This window comes from Cynara cardunculus, assembly GCF_001531365.2.
Source record: "Cynara cardunculus var. scolymus isolate 2C chromosome LG 3, CcrdV1, whole genome shotgun sequence".
Lineage (NCBI taxonomy): Eukaryota > Viridiplantae > Streptophyta > Magnoliopsida > Asterales > Asteraceae > Cynara > Cynara cardunculus.
The window spans coordinates 2,539,686-2,562,391 of NC_037530.1; the positions used below are offsets into that span (position 1 = coordinate 2,539,686).

General features: G+C 33.4%; 1 protein-coding gene across 5 annotated transcripts; it reads right to left on the reverse strand.

The window, feature by feature from the left end:
- Window positions 1–3,057: 3,057 nt before the first annotated feature.
- LOC112508700 (probable serine/threonine protein phosphatase 2A regulatory subunit B''delta) lies at window positions 3,058–19,580 on the reverse strand. Of its 5 annotated transcripts, XM_025113405.1 has the most exons (14): window positions 19,229–19,579; window positions 18,941–18,987; window positions 14,127–14,369; window positions 13,936–14,041; window positions 13,726–13,825; window positions 9,076–9,181; window positions 7,875–7,965; window positions 6,464–6,605; window positions 5,706–5,853; window positions 5,143–5,252; window positions 3,754–3,910; window positions 3,551–3,676; window positions 3,303–3,481; window positions 3,058–3,217 (listed from the first exon to the last, which is right to left on the reverse strand). In XM_025113405.1, exons 1-13 carry the CDS (start codon window positions 19,236–19,238, stop codon window positions 3,341–3,343), a joined length of 1,527 nt encoding a protein of 508 aa, XP_024969173.1. In that variant the 5' UTR covers window positions 19,239–19,579; the 3' UTR covers window positions 3,058–3,217; window positions 3,303–3,340. The 5 variants fall into 5 exon arrangements, with proteins under 5 accessions (XP_024969173.1, XP_024969171.1, XP_024969176.1 ...); XM_025113403.1 differs by having other exon boundaries at window positions 18,941–19,580; XM_025113408.1 differs by lacking the exons at window positions 13,726–13,825; window positions 13,936–14,041; window positions 14,127–14,369; window positions 18,941–18,987; window positions 19,229–19,579 and adding exons at window positions 10,152–12,014; window positions 12,235–12,452.
- Window positions 19,581–22,706: the final 3,126 nt, after the last annotated feature.

The window sequence follows — 22,706 nt, forward strand, 5'->3', positions numbered from 1 at the left end:
AAATTGTTTATATTATTCTAATATTTTTTTATTTAATAAGATAATTTATTTAAGATAATAATTAAGTATTTTGTTAGAACTCAATGATTATTTTAATTATATCTTTGATTTTTTATACTTAAAATGGTGTTTATCATGTATTTGATTATGTTTATATGTAGTTAGTTATACGAATTCAAACATGAAGCTTTAATAAATTGTATTTATGCACAATCAACTTGTAATCTTGAATTTTAAGTGATATGCATCAACATACAGTACTTTATACATAAAAAATTGTTTTTAAAAGTTTTTATCAAATGCTTTATGATATACTATAGAAATTATTAAACAAAATAACTCAAATATTTTATAATATAAATTATTTTAAAAGATTTTATTAATTTAATAATCCCAACAAATTTTCCAACTTTTAATAAAATAGTATTATCTTCTCTTTCCTCATTATCTCCCCTTCAAATTAAGTAAAAAATTAAATATTAGAAATTCATTTTTAGTCCCTCTTCTTTTTCATTTTCTTGGTTTGGTTCATCGAAGTTTACAATATGTCTGGTTTTGGTCCCTACGATAAACGATCGTTAAAAAGATCTGTTAAGTAAGGGCAATTTGGTCTTTCCATCATTTTGTGTTCTTATTTCCTTTTAAGAAAATAAAAAAGTAATATAAATTATTATAATAATATATGTTTGTATTTAGTATAATTAATGCACCATTTGCCCCACCCACCATCCTCCGTCCCTCCTCTTTTCTTCTTCATTCCCCTTTCTGATAAAAATTTTTAAAAATTATTTTTTTATATAAATTATTATTTATTGATACATATTATTTATAATTTAAAATTACAAGCAAATTTTGGACAATTACAATTTATTAAAGCTTTATTTTTAATTTGTATAACTAACTGCAGATAAACATAATCAAATACATGATAAACATCTCATTATAAATATAAAAAATCTAAATATAATTAGGATAATCATTGAATTCTAATAAAATACTTAAGTTTTATCTTTATAAAAAATTTATATTATCAAAACACAAATTACTTTGTTATTAAACCTAAATTAAATTATAATAATAAAATTGAAAAACAAAAACTTTTAAATAGTAATTACTAATATCAATATTTTTAAAAATTTTTTAATGATATTTTCCAATTTATATTTTATTCAAAAATAAAAACATTATCGTTTTTCTCAAAACTACATAAAACCGTATTATATCGACAAAGATAACTAATGAAACTAAATATTAAAATTGAGATATATTTTATTGCACGAGTACCCTTCTAGTACTATATATATATATATATATATATATATATATATATATATATAACTTAAAAATCAAGATTACAAGTTCATTAAACATAAATACAAGTTATTAAACCTCAATGTTTGATTTTTTTTGTAATTAACTGCAGATAAATACGATAAATACTAAGAGAAACATTTATTTTATTTTCTAAAATATCTAAAAATTTAAAACTCTTTGTATAAATAACCGATAAACACAAGAAAATCCGAGATAAAACACCTCATATTTTTTTATTACATATATTATCTTTTTAATTTTAAATATAAAAGATCTTAAGTATAGAAATTAAATAAATTAAACTAGAAAATTAGAATTTTATAATCTTTAGTTTTAAACCCATATTGGTATATATATTTTAAGATAAAATAAGAGTAAATTGCATGAAAAAAATAACGTACCCTAACTTTATTCATATTTTGAGTAACGTACTTTCAAAACTTTCATTTTGATACCTATTATGTAAAGTTTTAAACATTTAAGCACCCGAGTAACTGGTACCATGCTGCTATGGTAGTGATTTACTTACCTTTTGAAATTAAAATTCAATAAGTTTTATGTTTGGTTGGATACCACATCATTGGAGATAGTTTTACTAAAATTAAAAACATTAACATGCGATGACATGGAAAACCAACCTATTTACATTGATTTACATAGTATTACTCGAAAATCGGAAAATTAACATTGTGACCTCAAACGATGTCATTTTATGTACCAAAAATATATCATATGATGTTTTTGATGATAAAACAAATTGATGATGCTGAATGTTCTAGTAGATAATATTAATTTAGAAATGATTATTGATTAATTTTGCGTCTAAGAATACTCGGAAAAACGGTTTTATATGAATTCAATGTTATTTATGATGATAAAACAATATATTAAAAAAATATCGTACTTACCCTTTCACATCTCACCCAGGGCCTAAAAATGTCAGAAACGGGCATGTATTTATATACAACAAATAGAACAAATAAACTCACACACATTCTTCACCAAACAATTTCTTTTATTAAAAACAATATATTAAAAAATATCGTACTTACCCTTTCATTCTTTCCAGTTTAACTAGAAATGAAATTTTGGGCTTCTGGGAGGAATGTGCATATTATATTATAGAAAACCAAACCGTTTCTTTTATTTTCATTCTCATTGATTACTGCTTCATACATTTAACAAAATACCCCCTTAGAAAATTGTTTTCTCACATCTATTATCTGGTTTGGAGATTCGGTTAATAAAAGTCTAAAATCACCATTTTTTTTAATCTTTTCTATTTTGTAAGAGAATCTCCAAAAGGTTCTAAACTAAGTACATGTTAGATCAGAGATTTTAAATAGTAATCAATGAGAATAAAAATAAAAGAAATTGTTTGGTTTTCTATAATATAATGGGCTTATTCCTCCGGAAGCCCAAAACTTTATTCCTGGTCAATTGTGGGAAATGAAAATTCATTATCATTTAGATAGCATTTTCATCCGTTTTTTAACCGATATATTAATTGTTTAACAATTATTTATATATCCCAATACTTATAAATGTTATCATAAGTTACTTAATAATGTTATAGGGAAAAAAAGACAAAACTACCCTTTTAAAGAAAATATAAGTGCAAATAACACGAATCTACGTCTCGAAACAAAGATATTACATACAAAAAATTCAACTCGAGGGTTGTGTTGTTTACTAAAAATGTTGATTAGAATACCAAAAATATCTCTATCTGTGTCGAATTAAAATCAGAACGCAAAAATACTCAAAAAGTAGTGTATTTGAGTCGAAGCATGTAACTTGAGAGAGAACCCACCCCCTTTACTTACCTCATTTCAGGTACAATCTAAAAACTTTACACCCTTCTTCTTTAACTTAAATATATCTTCTTCAAATTCTACTTCACCTGCACAAAAATCAGCATTTATTCACATGTGCATGAAGCATTTATTCACATGTGCATGAAGCATTTATTCACAAAAAAAAAAAACCTCGATGAGTAGTTTCTTTCTTCAAATTGAAGTTGAAATCAGAAGGGGGCCTCAAGAGACTCATCCCATACATCTGCACTACCATTAGAGGCATCATCCGCGTCTTCCTCCATTGAAAGCCTAATATATTCCCGATGTGCAAATCGGTCCCATTCAGTCAACGTTGGATTCTCACGCTCCTATTCACAACAGCGTGTTATTCCTGTTCTTACCAAAGACCAACTTATTTATTATGATGATTTATATACCTGACGAATGAGGAAGGGATCACGAGATTCAAAGGCCATGAACTTATTAAGGTTAAAGAGGATATTGAAAGCACTGCCGGAGAGTTTGCTTCCTTTCAAGTCACGTAAAGTAAAATAGGCCTCATCCTGCGAGTAATTTGACGAAAGTAACAATCATATTCCAAATTTGACGAAAGAGGATATTAAATGAATACGAGTGTTACCTGTGGTTTAATCATGTCAACGATCTGGCATAAAATGTCCTCAAAGAGAACAGGCTCTTGGGCCATACATTCCATCCTATGCAACTGCTCTTCATAGAAAAATTGCAATTCATTCCTTGTCAGCACCCCATTTCCATCCAAATCTATGCACTTAAACCTGAAAAACAAACACCACCGATAAATCAACTATCTACAGAATACGAACAGGGTGTTTAATTCTATAAACCAAGACCATCTAAATGTTTTCAGCATGCCAAACAACCTAGTGGCTTTGACCAGCCAGCTTTCACTACTGTATTGCTCGGTTAGGTCTCTCTCTCTTGAAAAACTGAGGAACACCCTGGTAACCATTCATCTGGACAGTATGCACGTGCGCATACAAGTAATTGAAGTTGTTTCTTGGTTTTTATGCACGTGTGCATGTTATGCACATGTGCATACCGTTCTACCGGACAAATTGCTTACAAATTACTTGTATGCACATGTGCATACCGTCCAGATGAACGATAACCAGGGTGTTACTCAGTTTTTCATTTTTTTGCGGCTTTCCCCTGAACTTAACCCTACATACATATATATCTATATATTAATCAAATGAGAACCTCATATATATTGTGATTACCTCATATGTTGTTGCACATGATTTTTTCTATCTAAGGTTAGAATTTAAAATATTGATCAACATATATTTGTTTCACAATGTGATCATTTCATATGTATTTTGTTTCCAATGTGGAACTTTTTTTTTTGTTTGTATTTTTTGTTTTACAAACACGCAAAGAAATGTTCATCACATTGTGAAACAAATATATGTGAAAGGAACACATTGTTAAACAAATATATGATAATCAATACCCTAAATCCAAGCCGTATATGAGAAAAAATCATGTGAATAACACATGATGCACCAGTTCTCAAGCTTCTCACAATTTTGTGGTTTCTCAAATGATTGTATGTGTGTATATGTGTGTGTATAATCATATATAGAAATAATTTGTGAATAAAAGAACAGGATATGAGGTGAAAAAAGCAACAGAAACTGCAGGAATCACAACTTTTATGAGTAGAAAATTATGATAAGATTTCATCGTACGGGTTCTCTTTGATGTATCATTCAAGATAAAAGCCACTTTAATGCATCTGAGCCATTTGAAATAACAGGTTAGCAAAACTTAGAGAAAAGTGAGGCGGCCACATTGCCACGACGCCCATGCTTAATGTCAAGGGTTCTAACACCCATCTGGTTGTCCATTGGGAGACAAGCCAACTTAGAACACTGCATTTTCAGTATTACACTAAACAGAATAAAGAGACCTAAAAACAGAAAATGTCTAGGGCCAGATTCATAAATCAGTGCACCAAGGGGAAAAGTACTAAAAACGGTCATACCAGTACTCGAGACTAGGCTCAGATGATTTATCCTCTTCAGACAATATGAAGTAAACGAAATCTTCGTATCCCATTTTCCCCTCAACTTCACTCGTGAACTTTCTTGGAACCTGTATGTTATTAACGCGTCAGAAAGAATAGAATTCAACCTAGTACATAAGGCAAATGACCAACTTTCTTGGAACCTGTAGGAAAACTAGGCCCGTTTGGTTTGCGGGATTTGGTAGGATTTGGAATTGGATTCCATTCCAATCCCCCACTTTTGGTTTAGAGAAAACCCACAAACATTGGATTTAGAAATCCCATGGAGGTAGTTGGTATTTCACGGGATTTCATAGGATTTGTTTGTACTGATGTTTTAAAATAGGTTAAAAACACTTGTTTGTTAATAATCAATTGATAAAAAAAGTAATTTAATTGTTTTAATAATTTGTTTTTATAAATAATTAATAAAGAATGGAATTCAATTTGATTCCAAATCTTACAAAACAACCATACCGAAGATTCCAAATCCTTCAAAAAACATTCCGTCAAACCAAACATAAGGCTGCAATATTACAAACCTGGGAGAATATTCTGTCAACAATCCTGTACGTCAGTGCGTGGTTACCGTATCTTATAAGGTTCTCTTTATCAATCAAGAAATCATGATCCGTGTCCAGCTCCCAGAACTTGCAATATATTACATAGAAGTGTTCATACGAGAAATACCTGTTGAAAAAAAGATCAACAAATGGTTGAACAACTTTCAAACCTAATCACAAAAGATAAATACATATTCTTAAGGTTTAAGCCATTACATCTTGTTTCGGCTTAATGGCATTTCATACATGTGAAAAGTCTTCTGCATATATCCAAAAACACAAAATAAACATTTTCACATTTACTACTGTTCAGTGACATACAAAATATTCGTTTTCAAAAATACATTTTGGGATGACTACAACATGAAAACTCAATCCATCATAGGCATAGTCAAACACTCCACTTTTGCATACCAAGGACTACTTAGGGGATGTTTGGTTGGTTTTGCATTAAGTCCTGTATGAATAAAGTTGTATGTGTGAATTAATCTATTTGTATAGATTGTGAAGGTTTTTGTTTGGGAGGGTTTTCATAGATGGAGGGAGCGTGGTTTTTAATTGGGAGCAGCTCTGAAAAAAACTTGGCTTTCTGCATAAAGCTCCCCCCTGAAAGTTTACTGAATAAGCCACTTTTTATATCATTAAGCCACCACCAATCAGTCATGTATAGCTGACCCAATAAGCTGCTAACAAACAGGCCCTTAGTTGAGCAAGTGCATAATGAAACACAGCATTACCTCAAAACTTTGTTTATGTCTTCTTCTTCGTCCGCATGCAGCATTGCATCAATTAGATTTCCACGTTTCAGCTCCCTGAGGGTAAGACGACCATTACCCGTTCTATTCACGTAGTAAAATATTCTGTATATTACCGTTTCAGCTGGCCATAGCAAATAAAAGTATATGTTAAAACTAGGCAATGTCTTAACTTGAATTTCAATTATGAATAGATTAATCTCACATCTGGTGCCACTTTAGTAGTGTCTATTCCAGAGGCGGACCCAGAATTTTTTTCAATCGGTGGCACAATTAATTATAAAAAAGATCTAACTTTTTTTCACAATATTAGTATAGATCTCCCATGTTCAAGTCCTGTCTACATTTATTTTTAAAAACACAATAAGTGTATAAAAAGACACCAACATTTAAGCTAATAATCAACAAATTTGACAACAATGGGACTCGAACCCAGGTCGTTTGTATAAAGGCAGGAGCATTTCCCATCTCAGCCATTAAATTCTTGTGTTAACATGTCAGTTTCAAAAACTATAAGGTGGCACCCAACAAAATAATAATACGGTGGCACCCTTCAGAAACGTAATTTTTTCACCTTACAATGGAACCATGAAGCGGTGGTCCGTGCCACCGTATCATTCCATGTGGGTCGCCCCTGGTATATTGTAAAAAGATGCAGCAAGCATCGCCAAACTGGATGTAGCTAGGAAGGATGCCTATTGTTACTCGGGATGTATTGCACAAGAATAGGAAGACCCGTAAAGATGTTATTCAAAGGTAGTGGGGTAAATGGAAAAACACATTTCGAGGAGTCTTGTGTGATCAGAAAGTCCTAGTGAAGGTGAAAACTATAGAAGCAAGTGCTTAAGAGGGATCTATCCTGAAGTACTGCCAAATAAGTTACAATAATTTCCAATTTCGCAAATGGTTTAACGTAATTCCTACATTGAAATCCAAGTAATTGATTGCTCGGATAAATAACTTTGTGAAGGAACCACCTAGGTGTAAATGGAAACTAATTTGTAGTTGCACACACAACTTTAGAAGCATGGTCCATCTAAAGAAACTACTTTTTTTGGAAGCGTGTCCCAGGCTATGCCTGGACTAATCCTGGAAACTGTGACTGCAAGAAATCAGCCCTCATGAACTCAATCGCCACAATTGTAGTGTGCCTTTGGAATCGAACCCTAGTCGGATGGGATATTCCACCACATCCCCCAGGACCTCAGCCACTACGCCACAACCCTTGTGGTTTAGAGAAACTACTTTCCTGAAAAATTCTTCACAAAATGTTTCTAGAAACGTAAATACTGTTTATTGCATGCCTGGAAATATTGTTTGTTGCATATAAAGTCACCTTCCATCCTTCTTTTCCCATTAAGTAATAAAACATAAACAAGTAAAAAGAATATACCATATCTCTCTTGAAACTCGGGGGTGCTCTGTAAGAACTCCAACCCTGGATGAGTTGCCAAAAGTTCACGAAGTATGGGTTTGAAGTCCTCCTATTGCAAAGTTGATAAACAATTAAATAAAAGAAAGGGAAAAAGAAAGAATTACCAAGTACGGACATACAATCTGATTGCAAATGTTAGGCAAAACTCTATTTCTCCAACTATGAGCAAATTGTCGATTTATCCATAAAAATTTTGAGCTTGAATTCGAGGCTCTTACCAAAAACACAGCTAACTGATAAAATCTGGAAAAAAATTACTTCTCAATTCCTCCCATACGTGGCTTTAATACTGATAACATGACCTCCGATGTGTTAGAAAGAAGCGGATATGACATCTTTCTTGGAAATTCAACTAATAAAAACAAATTAAGCAAATAAACGGACCAAGGTAATGAAAATTAAACATAGAGACAAGAAGTAACAATAAACCCTTTACTAATTTTGACATATCCTAAAATTACCATAATCACTTTCATCCTGTAACAGCCTGAGAGCACCTCCCCTCCAGTGTTATTTGATTCTCATCCGATGAAGGTTCTCCGAAGTATATTCTTTTGTTATTTGCATTTATGATTTTTGTTTGAAAGAAAGACCGTTGATATATTATTTACAGACTATAAGCTATCAACATATCAATCTGTAAGGGAAAATTTTCACAAATAAACTCAAGTTGGGCGGGAAAGATAGAAAATTGGGAGAGGGGGTTATGTCCTGATGGAAACTGTTGTTAGGATCAGCCCTAATTATTTGCTTAGATGGAGAGTGTTGTCGATAAATTAGATTTTTATTTTGGACACTAAAATATTATTGGGTTTTATTTTTAAGATATCAACTGCAACATTGTGGTTTATTTACCACTCCGAAGCTCAGACAGATGTCCTTGTCATCATTTTTAAAGACCAAACAAGGGTGGCATGACAATATGTAGGCAGCAGTATGAAATCAAAGTTTTTATCTTCAAAATAAAAACAGAATCATGGTACACTTAGATTCAAAATCAAAAGTTGTATCATGGTCATTTCTGGCCCTCCAAAAAAGTCGCTGCTTTTTTGGTAGAAACTATTATAGACAATTGACCAATTTGAAAGGAAAAGGTAACAATTCTAACATCCAAATAAACCCAACAGCATAGTGATGGGATTTGAGTAAAAATAATTACCTGAGTTAGATATCTCAAATCAGGCTGCTTTAGTAACGTATATATCTGGGTTGCTGTGTCTTTTGTCAGCATGTTTCTGTTGACCCAAAAGTCCACAAATGATTCCCTGGATATGTTAAAAAAGAATTAGATGTAAATTCTTGCCATGATTTCAATTGGAAGTCATAAGATAATCCAAGGACATGTTCAATAATTGATAACCACCAAGTCAGTTTTCTTTTACTAACAAATCATATAAATATAATGTTCCAAAAGTAACCTAACACACGTGCTTTACATGCTAAGACAGACAATAGCCAGCAGATATGACGGTGATAGGACTGATAATAAGGACCCTGGTGGCTTAATTAGTGGAACCATGCAAGGTATGGTTCTTGAAAGTGTTTATGTATTTGTTAACCCAAGCTAAAATTAAATTTGAGAATTGCTCGATTGAACTTGCATAGTATTTTCTAGAAGGGTGTCCCAGGCTATGCCTAGATTAATCCCGGCAAATTGCAACTAAACGACATCAGCCCTAATAAACTCAGTGGCCACAATTGTTGTTAAAGGTAGTGAAAAAATAAAACAGTGCAAACCATACAATTTTTAGTTTCTTCGTTTATTTATTCATATGTTAGTACATAATATGATAATAATCACTTCATCACATGAAAATTGCAACACGCTCCTTTTTAGAATGTCCTATGAAATTTTCAACATTCCCATTAAGCTTCCAAACTAAATTCCATAGCTGCTCATTATCGGTATCACGATGAATGATGAGTTTCATTTAGGTAAGAGGTCCCCCTAATTTGTCATCATCATTTTCTTCACAAACAAAATATTTTATCATGATTTTAAGAATATCTTTTATTTAAGAATATTTAAGACATTTGATTCAGAGTCAAATGTTTCTCCTATACTACGTGTCCAGTCAAATGTTGCAATTTTTACATGGGACGGGACTATTAAAAAAAGATTATGTAAAGTATGAGCACAAAAACAACATATCCGACATGTTATTAGCAATTCTTCAAGAAATTTCAGTTAATTAAATTGCTTCATAATCCCAAAAGTTATTGATTCCACCATACCTGAATTTTGAGAATCACAGTATTTTCTCTCTTGATTAAAAATCTACAAGGTAGAGTTTGTATACATAATTTGTTTGCTTAATGATAGGCAACTAATCTCTAAAACATACGAAAATAATCTACCTAATTTACAGCTATAATATTCTAACTCATAGCTATATTATCTAAGCCAACACTCCCCCTCCAAATTGGGGCATAAATATTTACAAGGCCCAACTCACTTATGATTCCGTCAAAGCTTGGCTTAGAACCAGAGGGTCATTGGCGCAGCGGCAGGCGGGTTACCGGTAGAGCCCCACCTCCCAGGAGGTCAAGGGTTCAAACCTCACTATGGATGAAGAGTGTGTGTGAGTTTGTTGTATATAAATATAATATACTTAAAAAAGCTTGGCTTGAACAATCCTTTTGTAAGAATATCAACTACTTGTTGCGTGGTGGAACATACGGCATGCATATCATTCCATTTTCTAGCGTTTCTTTGATAAAGTTTGGTCGATTTCCACATGTTTAATCATGTCATGTTGTATGCGATTATAAACAACGCTAATGGCAGCCTTGTGTTGTCACAATACAGCTTCATAGGACATCCAATGGTAGTTGTAGCTCCTACGGTACTCATTTGAGCCAAATTGCTCCACATATTCCATTGACCATAGTACACAACACGTAACTTGGTCTCAGGGTTGTGGAGACACCACATTTTGCTTTTTTACTTCGTCATTTCACTAAATTTTCCGCATACAAATGATTTGTATCAAATAACAGATCTTCTATTAGTGATTGAGTCTGCCCAATCTGCATCAGTAAATACTTCAATAATCTTTGAGGCTTCTTCTCAAAGAATAGCCCCCCTCTGGATCCCTTGAGATCTCTTATAAATGCGGTAATCTGCTTCTAAATAGACCTTCTTAAAAGAGTGCATGAAAATTGGCTGATCAAATGGGAACAAAAGCAATATCTAGTCTTGTGTAAGACAAATAGATAAAATTCTCATCCGAACATTGATATCTCCCAACATCAACTAGATCACCTTCAGTGTCGCTAAGTTTGTTTAATCGAGATCTACAGGCATGTCAGTCGACCTAAAAATAGAGGACTTCCCTCACTAGGAAAGGTGTCCAGTGGATGGCATACTAACATGTCTCCTATTCGTTCTAATTCATTAGTAAATACCTCTCCTCGATTTTTGAATTTAAGAACTTTATGCAAGAGTCAAAGCACCAAAGAGAGAATTGGGAATCTTTCTGATAGGAGATAAGGGTGTTTTTCCTTGCAATATAAAAATTCACCCACCTGTGAGCTGGTTTACAACTTGTCATACCAATATCAAAACGACAATTTTGGTTGAAAGTTTCACAGATTGAGAGCAATATGTCATGTGATCCATAGCCCAATCTATGACCCACAGAACACAAGATTGATTTGAACACACAAATGAAGAAGAGATACCTTACTTTTCCTAAAGCACAAGAAGAACAGGTTAAAAAAAACTATGAAGAGTTCAAAAGCTTATATAAAAGGTGGAGTTGTTTATTGGTGAAAACACTGCGTCTAGAGATGTGGTATGCTCTTGAAAAGTCTTGGCCCCGACTACAGTAGTTTTCCCACCCTTTTTGAGTCGACTTTCCATGGAGCTTCCAACATTTATCTTTGGTATGCCATGACTTGCCCCCAAAATCACAAGAAAATGATTTTTTTTCTTGTCACTTTGATCACCAAAGCCTTTAGAGGCCAGCGCCATGTTGTCTCCATTTTCCGTCAAGTGAACACATTCAATCATAACATGTTTCCAGGCTTCCTTCTCACGTAGTTCAGAGAATACAACCCGGATGGAAGGTAAAGGCCAGTGGCCCATCATTAACTCTGGCAAGAAACATGAAGACACAATCATCTTCCCCTCTTTTCTTTGCCTTTCCAAGGTCTTTAGGGTTCTCCCATGTGTCATCATAACATAGATCTAACTCTTGTCAAAGAGAGAGCATTTCATTGAAACAAGCGATGACATCCCTTTATCACCTTGTTTACAGAGCCACAATCTCTTCAACTCGAGAAATTGACAACTACCAAGATTGAAATAGCATACCAAATTTCTTCTGGATCCATGTACATGAAAGAACGACGGATTTTCATGGAAATTAGCATCCCGTGATTAGAGAATTTATGGAACACGAACTCCAGAACGTGGGGACAGTTGATTGTAGGCTTTGGCTCTTCTCCTGTCAAAAAATCAATCTTTCTTCTTCCATCCTAGGGCTAGTTCAACAGACTGAGGCCATTCCAAATAACTTTCATCATTAAGTTTCACCGCTGAAATCTGCAAGACAGATAGTGAAGCGACGTCTAAACTGGTTGGAACAAGAAGTTGACATGTTGGTTGGATGTACCATGATGTACCATAAACAGAGAAGAAACGGCTATTTAGGAAACCATTTTCTCTAGAAATGACCAACAGATACATTAGATGTGGACTTTAATTGATCTTACATAGAAACTCATAAGTAAGATGATTATGTGTGGATTTTTCATTTCGAGGGTGGAACGTCGATATACTATGATTCTACTGAGAAAACGACATGTGGAGTTAAAACCGTGAAAGGATGGTTAAAAGCAATGTGACTGAAATCGGTAGACGGTAAAATACTAGGGCAGGGTTGTACTGATGGTCCTGGTACCCTACTGATATTTTGAAATTGGTCGGTTTGGGCACACGTTACCGACGTCACATTAAAATGGTTACATGAAGATATGCATTATGAATGGTTATGTGATACCAAAGAAATGGCAATGATACGATTATTTATGAAAATGTTGAAAGCCCATATCACATGATGACTTGGCAACTTTGTTGCTTACAGAATGTATTTCATATATCGCAGGTTGAAGTATTATGCTCATATCGAGCTAGAACGCATGGACGAATTTGATGTGAGAAATATCGACATAGGAACACCAATAAGATGATCTCATAGTTGGGTACAATAGTTTTGTTGTGATCATTGTAATATAATCGATTATATCATGTATTCTCATTTATGTTTATTTCTGAAATTGTTTCCTCTGTAAACACCATAAAATTGTTTATATTTTAGAAGTTTTTGAGGGAAAAAACGAAATGTAGCAGACCCATGGTTCAGGGGTGTTATGGTAGTAACGAGATTTTTGGGTTTTATAAGATGGCAAAGAGGGTTAGGGTTCCCTTAATCAATAAAGCTCTATTAAGATGAAATTTAGAAATCAAAATATTGATAGGAAACTGATCTCTAAGAATAAAAAAAATAATCTAGCTAACTTACAACTATATTATCTAACCCCGCATATCTATAAAGTAGAGATCATGAGGACAGCAACATAGATGCATATACATTAGTAAAGGTAGAAGCTAACATAGACTACAAAGAAATTGAGTAGAAAAAATATTAAAAGGCGAAGGAGCTAACATATAGATGTTGACCCAATACATAATTATTTTTCCTGTAGCACAATCGAACTTGAAGAAAACTAGTATAAAGAGATCATAAATCACTATTCCATAAGCATTAATTGGATTTACATAACAGCTCAATAAGAAAATCACCTGGTTACAATGCCAGTGCTACCAACGTCAATCTTTTTAAAAAGTGTGGTAGAGAAGAATGATGGCAGCATGCATATTTCCTTCGTAACAGGTTTGAATTCTATTCATGATGATGGAAAGTTAGCAAAATCCATATATCCCAAAAAGAAAATCAGTTATTGTAGCAAGCGGAGATTGAAAGTATAATTACAAACTTAATTAACATCATACCATCCAATGATAGTCCATTAGGATGACCATAGAAGAACTGGTTACTTCTAAACAAACAGCGTTCTTTTAGTTCGTTAGGGGCTGGACGGCCATTCTGAAAATAGAACTGCAATCATTGCAAGATTTCCGTTAAATGTAGAACATTAAAGACATCATGCTATACAACAAAAATCAGTTTTCAGCTATCAAACCTGAGGTATTAACTCTTTCACAGGCTCGCTAACTACTTTCAACGGAGAACCGAGAACAGAGGGGCCCGCCCTCTGCTTTGTTATACGAGGAGAACCGGAAGAACTTCTTGGTGAAAGTGGAGGTGCACTGCCAGCAGGAAACATGGATGGTACGGAACTGCTAGTAGCAGACTTTGGGCTGGAAACTGCTCCAGATACATTCAATGGAACGCCTGCTTTAGCATTGCTTAGCAAAGACCTTACCTATATCCAGAGGGAAAAAAATATGATTAGTTTGTCCCAATATATTGGACAAACTAAGAATAATCATAGCCACAGAAAATGAATACAGAACACGGCCTTTTCTAAGTTACAATATTTCATGGGGAAAGCTATGACCTTTACGATAAGCTGATATAAATTTCTGAAAGTACCCTCAAGAAATTAAATTACGAAAGTAAGAAGCATCATGTATATTACAAAAAGTTAATTATGTATTCCTGAGTCAATACAAAGAGAGAACAAAAGTGAAATAACATATAGAGGACAAGAAAGTCGTGCAAGAAAAAATGTTTGTAAGATATGAAATAACTTCAGCTAAAATAAGCTCCAATGTACGTGTACCAACACCAATCACCACCATAGCAAATAGGACATCTACAAGGGAAAAGATCATAAATCAAGCCAGACTAATCCAGTATATGGTGGGGTCTGGGGAGGGTGAGATGTAAGCAGATGTGACCTCTACTCCAAAGAGTAGAGCAGCTATCTTCACTTTAGTCTTCTGTATTATAAAACGTAGATAGATTTATATGCAAATATTAGAGGCGATACTTTCTTAGAAATGCCAAAGCGAAAAATGTTGCTTATGTGATAAGTTCAAGCATCACTTCAGTGTAGAAAGAATAGAAAATCGTAATCCTAGACAAAACTGATCCAGAAAGGGAAGATGCATAAGGGTTGTAATTGGACTTGATATAGAGGACTTCTTCAATAGAGATTCCCAATTGAATTAAGTAGAGCTTTACTCTAGTAGGGAAGTCAATAAGACTAACCATGAGGGACTGACCTCATTCCTAATAATTAAGTTTGACCTAATAACATACAGATTCCGTCAACACAAAAAAGCTATAAACTGCATAAAAGGAATGCTAGAGACCATAATACCAATTATGAATTTTCATATGATGAAAACTTATAGTTGCTTGTAATTTGTAAATAATGTAGAGGACTATAAAGACACCAAAATAATCTTAAAAATATCAATTGCTCGTGATACGAACTGCCAAAGTTAAAAATAAGGCAAATGCTGGCAATTTAAGTGCTAAAATAAGGAAATACTACAGAAAGGATACATGCAACATACCCAGGAAATATAGCAACTTTGAGAGGCCTGCTAAGTTTCTATATAAAACCAATGAACCCACAGTATAGTCTGAGATATCAAAGTTTGTGTAAAGAAGAGTTCAGGACCATTTGTCAAGCTTTCAAAGTTAGGATACAAATAATGTAGCTACAGAACATACAATCTTCATCAAATCAAAGAACTTATGGTAACAATTTTGGTAGAGGAATTGATAAGAGAAGAAATACCAAACGATTAAAGTGCTTAATTTTAAAAACAAGAATCAATGATTCAGAAATTTTCCAAAATTATGCTGTTTCTTTTTTCTAATCTGCATTACACATGTTGTTCCTTTTTTATATATTTATAAAACAAAAACCATGTTCTTCAAAAATAGTTAAAATTATTTTTTGCTTTACCTTTTCATTTTCAAAGTTTAAGCATGCTTATTATACTCATTAATGTAGCAAAGTGGAAGTTATGTCAAGCAACGACAGTTTTATTATTCCCTAAAGATTCTAGCCCGTTTTTGTGTCATAAAGTAGAAAAGTTGTATTTTTAGATAATTTTATTGTTGCGCTTACTAATGGTACCAGGGCGGGGCCAGGATTTTGATTGAGGGTGATCTCTTACAAGTTATACTAATTAGTGAGCTAAAGAAGTCTAATTTAGTTCAATGTTATAGATATATATTTTAGAACCATAAAAAATACGTTAGCCAAACATGTGGTTCAAACTCTTGAATCCTAAACATCCAAATCTTGGCCTCCCTTAAACAACATCCTCAGAGCAAAGTAAAATGGAAAGCCAAAACCAAATATAACAAATTGAAAATAAAAACTAATTAAATTGGAAAAAAATATTCAATCTTGATTGAAATGGGTTCTAAAACTCTTGTTCTTTTCAAATCTCAAGGCTTCTTTTTTTGTTTATTATTTAAATTAAATGGACATGTGATGACTAGAGCACAGAGATCAGGTTTTCAACAACTAATTGACTATGTAAAAACAACCACAAAGTTGAGGGTGGTCCTTGGTTCACCCTGGGCCAAGGGTGGCTCCGCCCCTTGGTACAACATGAAACTTCGTTCTTATTCAGTATTTATTTAGTATCACTTTGCAATGCCACTTACTCATAAGTATTGCTTGATAGATACAAATGTATAAATAGTGCAAGCACTTTTACTCTTATATTTACTTGTTTAAAGTGATCACTAGAAAATGACACCTAAGCGTGCGCAGTTACAAAAATATAAATGACCTAATGAATGTGTTTGCTTATCATTTTACTTGTTGCTTGCATTTTGAAGCAATAATTTCAGCAGTTCAAAGGCTTCTATAGTTCTACCTATAGTGTAGCACAAGTAATGATATCCTAACTCGATATACAGTACCAGATTTCCTATTTTGAGATGACAAGAACAAGTGAACAACTAAGCAATCACTTCATTGTCATCAGAAACAAGCAGTGGGCAGAATTAGAAAATTACTACAATAGGGACTACATATAGATGCCTCTAGCATACATGGTTTCTAACCATTCCATATATGATGTACCAAAAAAGTATCACAGTTTTTGTAAGATGGAAAAATAAACAATAATGAATATTTGATATTTAAGGTGCAGTTAGATATCTATATTTAGGTCCTTTGAATATAAAGACCTACCTTAATGCATATATGTTTAGTATACAAACCTCAAATTTATGCCCATGTAGTCAAATTTCTTAGAGGGTGCTAGGTTAGGCGTAAATTGGGGGTAGAGTATGGGAATGGGATCATTGATCTTGGTTGGATACTGGGTGATGGAGACAAATGAGTCTTTGGATTACAAAGAAGATGATCATAAGCAAATGAAGGCAACTGAGTCTTTGAAAGAAGCCGTTGAATGCTATTCTTGATCCATCTGATTCCCTCCGTTTTCTCCAGAGGTATTCAAGGTCATTGCTCATAACCTGATGTCTTCAAAACGGATTATGTGATTGAGGATGCTAATGGGTTATACAAGGAGAAGCTCAATGCTGACGTCTGACGATAGGAAGAGGAAAGAGAAAGCTCTCTTGGCCACCAGCAATTATGGTGCCAGCGTAAAGGCCTACGACAAGTGTGCTAAAGAGGAACCGTGCAGTCTGGAAGTGACTTTCTATCTCGATCTTTTTACTGTTCATGTAGTCTTGTTGCTGCTGCTGTTTGTTTTTCCCCTCTTGTGTCTTAAAAAATGATTACCCATGTCATCCAAACATTAGAAATACAATTGGAATACCCCTTCCCATTCGCCACCACTCCATTCTTATTCCCTAAAACAATTCCCCCAGTGAGTCAATTAATGAACCAAGATCAACATACTAACCTTAACCATACGGGAGACTTGATCACCATGGTTGGTAAGTGGAAACTCCAAACCATGGACGATGGACTTGCTCACCAAGAGCTAATAACAAAATAAACTTATAGCTTCATAATCAATTATATCTTTCTTTCTTAGCCGCTGTTCCAACAGGCAATCTATTCTAAGCTTTTTGGTATGTGCCATCAGTGTCTTTCCTACAACAGATGGCTTTATATATATATATATATATATATATATATATGGGTGTCTCTCTATACAAAGCAATTGGCATTTATTGCATCTTTTAATATACACACACACATACATATATATATATATATATATGTGTGTGTGTGTGTGTGTGTATAGAAGGAGGTTCACGGGAACCCCCCAAAAATTGAAAAATTGAGGAACACCTTGGTAACCATTCATATGGATGGTATGCATATGCATACAAGTACTAAAGTTGTTTCTTGGTTTTTAAGCAAGTGTGCATGTTATGCACATGTGCATACCATGCAGATGAATGGTTACCAGGATGTTCCTCAATTTTCAATTTTTTGTGGTTTTCCCCTGAACCTGACTCTATATGTGTGTGTGTGTGTGTGTGTAAAACTTTAGATTTTCACATGTTTGTGAAAAGCAGCAAACTACTGCATATTTGGACGAAGCAACAATTTGCCGCCAACAAAATAAATGAATATGCCACCATAATCAGTATGTAGAGCCAATTGGGGCCTTATCTCTCAAGCTCTACCATGAAGGCAGAACGTTTTCCGAATATTGCATACATGAAACTAAAAAGGGAACTTCCTTAGTTTCAACCTCTAAATGGGTTCAGCTCCCATTAATGCAAAAATTACTTTTCCTGATAAGTTGTTATACTAAATTATTAAATTGTTCAAGAAACACAGCAGTCACTGTCACTTTGAGACCCAAGGTAAAATGATAGACGCCCAATTTGGACCAAGAAACGACAGGGACTAATGGGGTTATATTTCACCATTAATTAACCATCATTTTGTCACCTTATCTTGGCTAAATCTCACCTTATCATTTTGTCACCTCTAATAATTGATAATAAGTTAATAACAAAAGAAAACACACATGAATCGAAATTAAAAAAAAATACAAACAGAAAAATTATAATTATAATAATTACCAAAGGAGTGGTTTCGGGAAGCGAAAGCCATTGCTCAAACAGCTTCTCTGCAACATAAGCATTTGACTTAATAGCCAAAGAAGACACTTCATTCAGCTGTAACAATTCGGGGTCAAGACGACCCACATCCCCATTATAATCCATATCCATCTTATTGCCTCGATCAATTTCTTTTTTATCCAATCTTGAATTCAAAATCTATCATCCAGATCTCAAATTGAAACACCCAATAACCCAACACGATCCCTTAACCCTAATAACCCATCATTAAAGAGAAGAGAAACGAACCCCCTTTCATATCAATCAATCTCGTACATGTTCTTTTTCTCGCTTCCGAAAATCAAATCAATCGACGTAGGTCATGTTTCCGAATTGGGAAACACAAAAATCTGAAAGAGGTAACAGATCCTGGAAATCCTACAGCTTCCGAATTGGGTTTTCTTTGTGAATTATGTTAGTGGGATCGGAGTGAAGTGGGTAATGAAATGAAATGGGTGGAAAGATTGAAGATTCTCGCATGAGCGAGATTGGGAAAAATGGAAACAGAGAGAGGGGAGAGTGGCGGTGGGTGAAAATATGAAATGGAGGTACGGGAACCTGAAGTGGGATGGGGGGAAGACAATGTACTCGCCAATACAAATCTTTTTCTCTCTTTCTTGGTCACTTACATCTTTTGCTTTTTACCATTTTCAGCAGGTTAAATGTGAGATTTTAAATGCAACATCCAAAATTTTAGAGTCTAAATTTATATGTGTTTAGTGTCTTTTTATTAAACTGTATAAAAATATAGCCAAAATTATTTATGTTCAAATTATTAATTGTTTGGTTTTAGGTTCAAATCATTAATGGTTTATGTTTAGTTTTAGATTCTTAATCGTTTTAGGTTTAATCCATTTTTGTCTTTAATATATATTCTATGTTATCTCATTTATGCAATGTAATCAAATGTTTTGGATGTAACATGACCTCCAAAAATATTGGAATGTCCCAGACTATTATACATTTGAATATTTATAGCTAAATGTTGTAAAGTTACAAAAAAAAATACTAAATCTTCATAGCAAAAACATTGTGAAGGTTTACCTTCATGTTGTCTTGTCATGAAGGTTTAGTGTTATTTAGGTGGTCTCATGAAAACAGACTGGTCTGTTGATTGGTTCATTGTTTTTCATATGTCAAGTCATGTTGTGTTCGAGTCTTTTATTGTAATTTTTTCAGGAACACAATGAACCGTTTGAATCTTTGTTGGATTATAGGAAGATTCGTCTGAAGTTTCAGAGCCAGTATCATATGAAACATGTGACATAGATTCTACTCACTTAGAGTCAGAGTAGAAATACGGGTTTGGACAACCATTATCGAGAAAATGGACGGGCCTGGGTTTGTTCGTTACACTTCTTATTTGTATTGATATATAGTTACACTATCGATGGTCACTTCAGTTGCTTAAATTTTTTAATTTCGGCGGTGTTTTTCCTTTACCTGTTGGTTCCACATTTCTTAATTAACTGCTAGTGATCAAATTTATAGATTTATAAGAGTTACACTTTTTAGGCCCGTTAGCCCACGGGTAAGCTCGACCCGTTCATAAGCCGGGCAATGGCAAGTTGTCAAGCCCGAAAAAAAGAGTTTGAATTTACAATATTATGGCAGTTGGACAAAAAAAAACAAGTTAGGCCCGACCCAGACCCACAAATGATCACCTCTATCTTAAAATGTTTTCAAACATACAGTTATATTTTTCAAATTGTCAGGTAAACAATCCATAAATTTGCAGAGTACCTCAGCATTATCAAAAACTTTATCATGTATTTTAAGATCATTTAGGAGAAAGTTGAACATGTTGTAGACATATGTGAGAGATTTGTTCTTGTGACGTACAAACAGTTCGTATTGCTTGATAAAATTGATTATTTTGCTTTGTTTTAACTTGAATTCAATTCCAATTTTCTTGAACTTATTTAAGACCCTCAAACATAGTTGAATTTCACTTGCATTCGGGAAGCGAGTTAAAGTGAAATTTAAGGGTCTTGATCGAGAGAGATAAACGAGAAGTAGTCTAAATAATAGAACAAAAAAACACAATTAAACCACATGTGATTTTACATGCGATTATGGAACGCGTTCCACGCAAGGGTAAGTGTTAGGGTTGTAAACGAACCGAATGAACACGAACAAAAGTTTGTCCATGTTCGTTCGTTTAACTTAACCAAACAAACGAACGAATACGAACTAAAATCTTTGTGTTCGTGTTCGTTCGTTTAGAAACCATATGTGTTTGTGTTCGTTCGTTTAGAAATCAAGTGTGTTCGTCCGTTAACATGCTAAACGAACGCACACAAATGAACGAGCTAAACGAACATAAACGAGCATGCCTAAACGAACATAAATGAAATAAAAGGTTTCATCTGGAGGCTAGGATTTTGGGGGAAAAGTGAAAAGGTAAAATTTCAAATAAGACAAAATGATGATAAAATTTAAATCTAAATAAATTATAAAAAGTTAATATTTAAATAAATATTATTTGATTTCAAACTAAATAAATAAAAGATTATATATTAAATTTAACTAGAATGGTACTCGCACAATGTAGCAAGATACATCTTGATTTTAATGTTTTGTTTTTGTTTCTTTTTTTCTCTCAGTCGGTTTATAATACGGTTTTATCTGGTTTTGAGAAAACGATAATGTTTTTATTTTTGAATAAAATATAAATATGAATATATCATCAAAAATTGAAAAAAATAATATTTATATTAGTATCAAACTAACTATTTAAAATTTCTTGTTTTTTGTGTATTTCTTTAATTAATTTTTTTTATTTTTAGTTTAATAATATAATTTTTTTATAAAGATAATGATCAAGTATTTTGTTAGAAGTCGATGATTATCCTAATTACATTTTAGATTTTTTATATTTAAAATGAGATATTTATTTTCTATCCGATTATGTTTATATGTAGTTAGTTATACAAATTCAAACATAAAACACTAATAAGTTGTACTTGCGCCTAATTTACTTGTAATCTTGAATTTTAAGTAATACGCTGTAAGACCCCTAAAAGACTAAAAGAATAAATAAGAGGGTAGGAGGTAACTTGAACCGAAATTACTAGCGTTTGATAAGAAATCACCCAACAATGGGCAGAGTGTAGCGTTTACAGAACACAAAAAAAAAATGAGATGATAAGAGGCAACCTATTAATCTAAACACTTCTATGCCTAGATTAAGAACGGGTGTTTCTACCAACTCCAACAAAATGCGGTTTCAGAAGTGTTGCAACGCTCAAAGTGCCAAAAGCTTTATCTACAAAAAAGACTCTAAAGGGGCAACGTTCCCCTCAACCCTTTGAAGCCCCGTCGCTAAAGGAACCTGATAAACAAGTCATGACAAGAGGAAGTGTTAGGCTTACGCCTAGTGAGTCCAAAGAACAAAGTAAAGATAATTATAAAACCTTTTATAAAAAAACGGATAACGTAAACTTAAATAATATGGGGAGGCAGTTAATCCAAAATGACACGCGGAGGAGCCAAAACTATCCGAAGATGACGAGGGAGACCCGATTTACCGTTGATTATGTCGGAAACGAAGTAAGACATAAATCAACGTAGATCATCACATACATGTATAATACCATTGACATCAACCTAAACCAATCATGTAGTCGGTCGTGATCTTAAGTTCTTTATCTCGGAAATTACATAATAATCACAATGCCTATTTCCGAGTTATGAGAAGATGGTTTGGAGATCACATAATAATCAC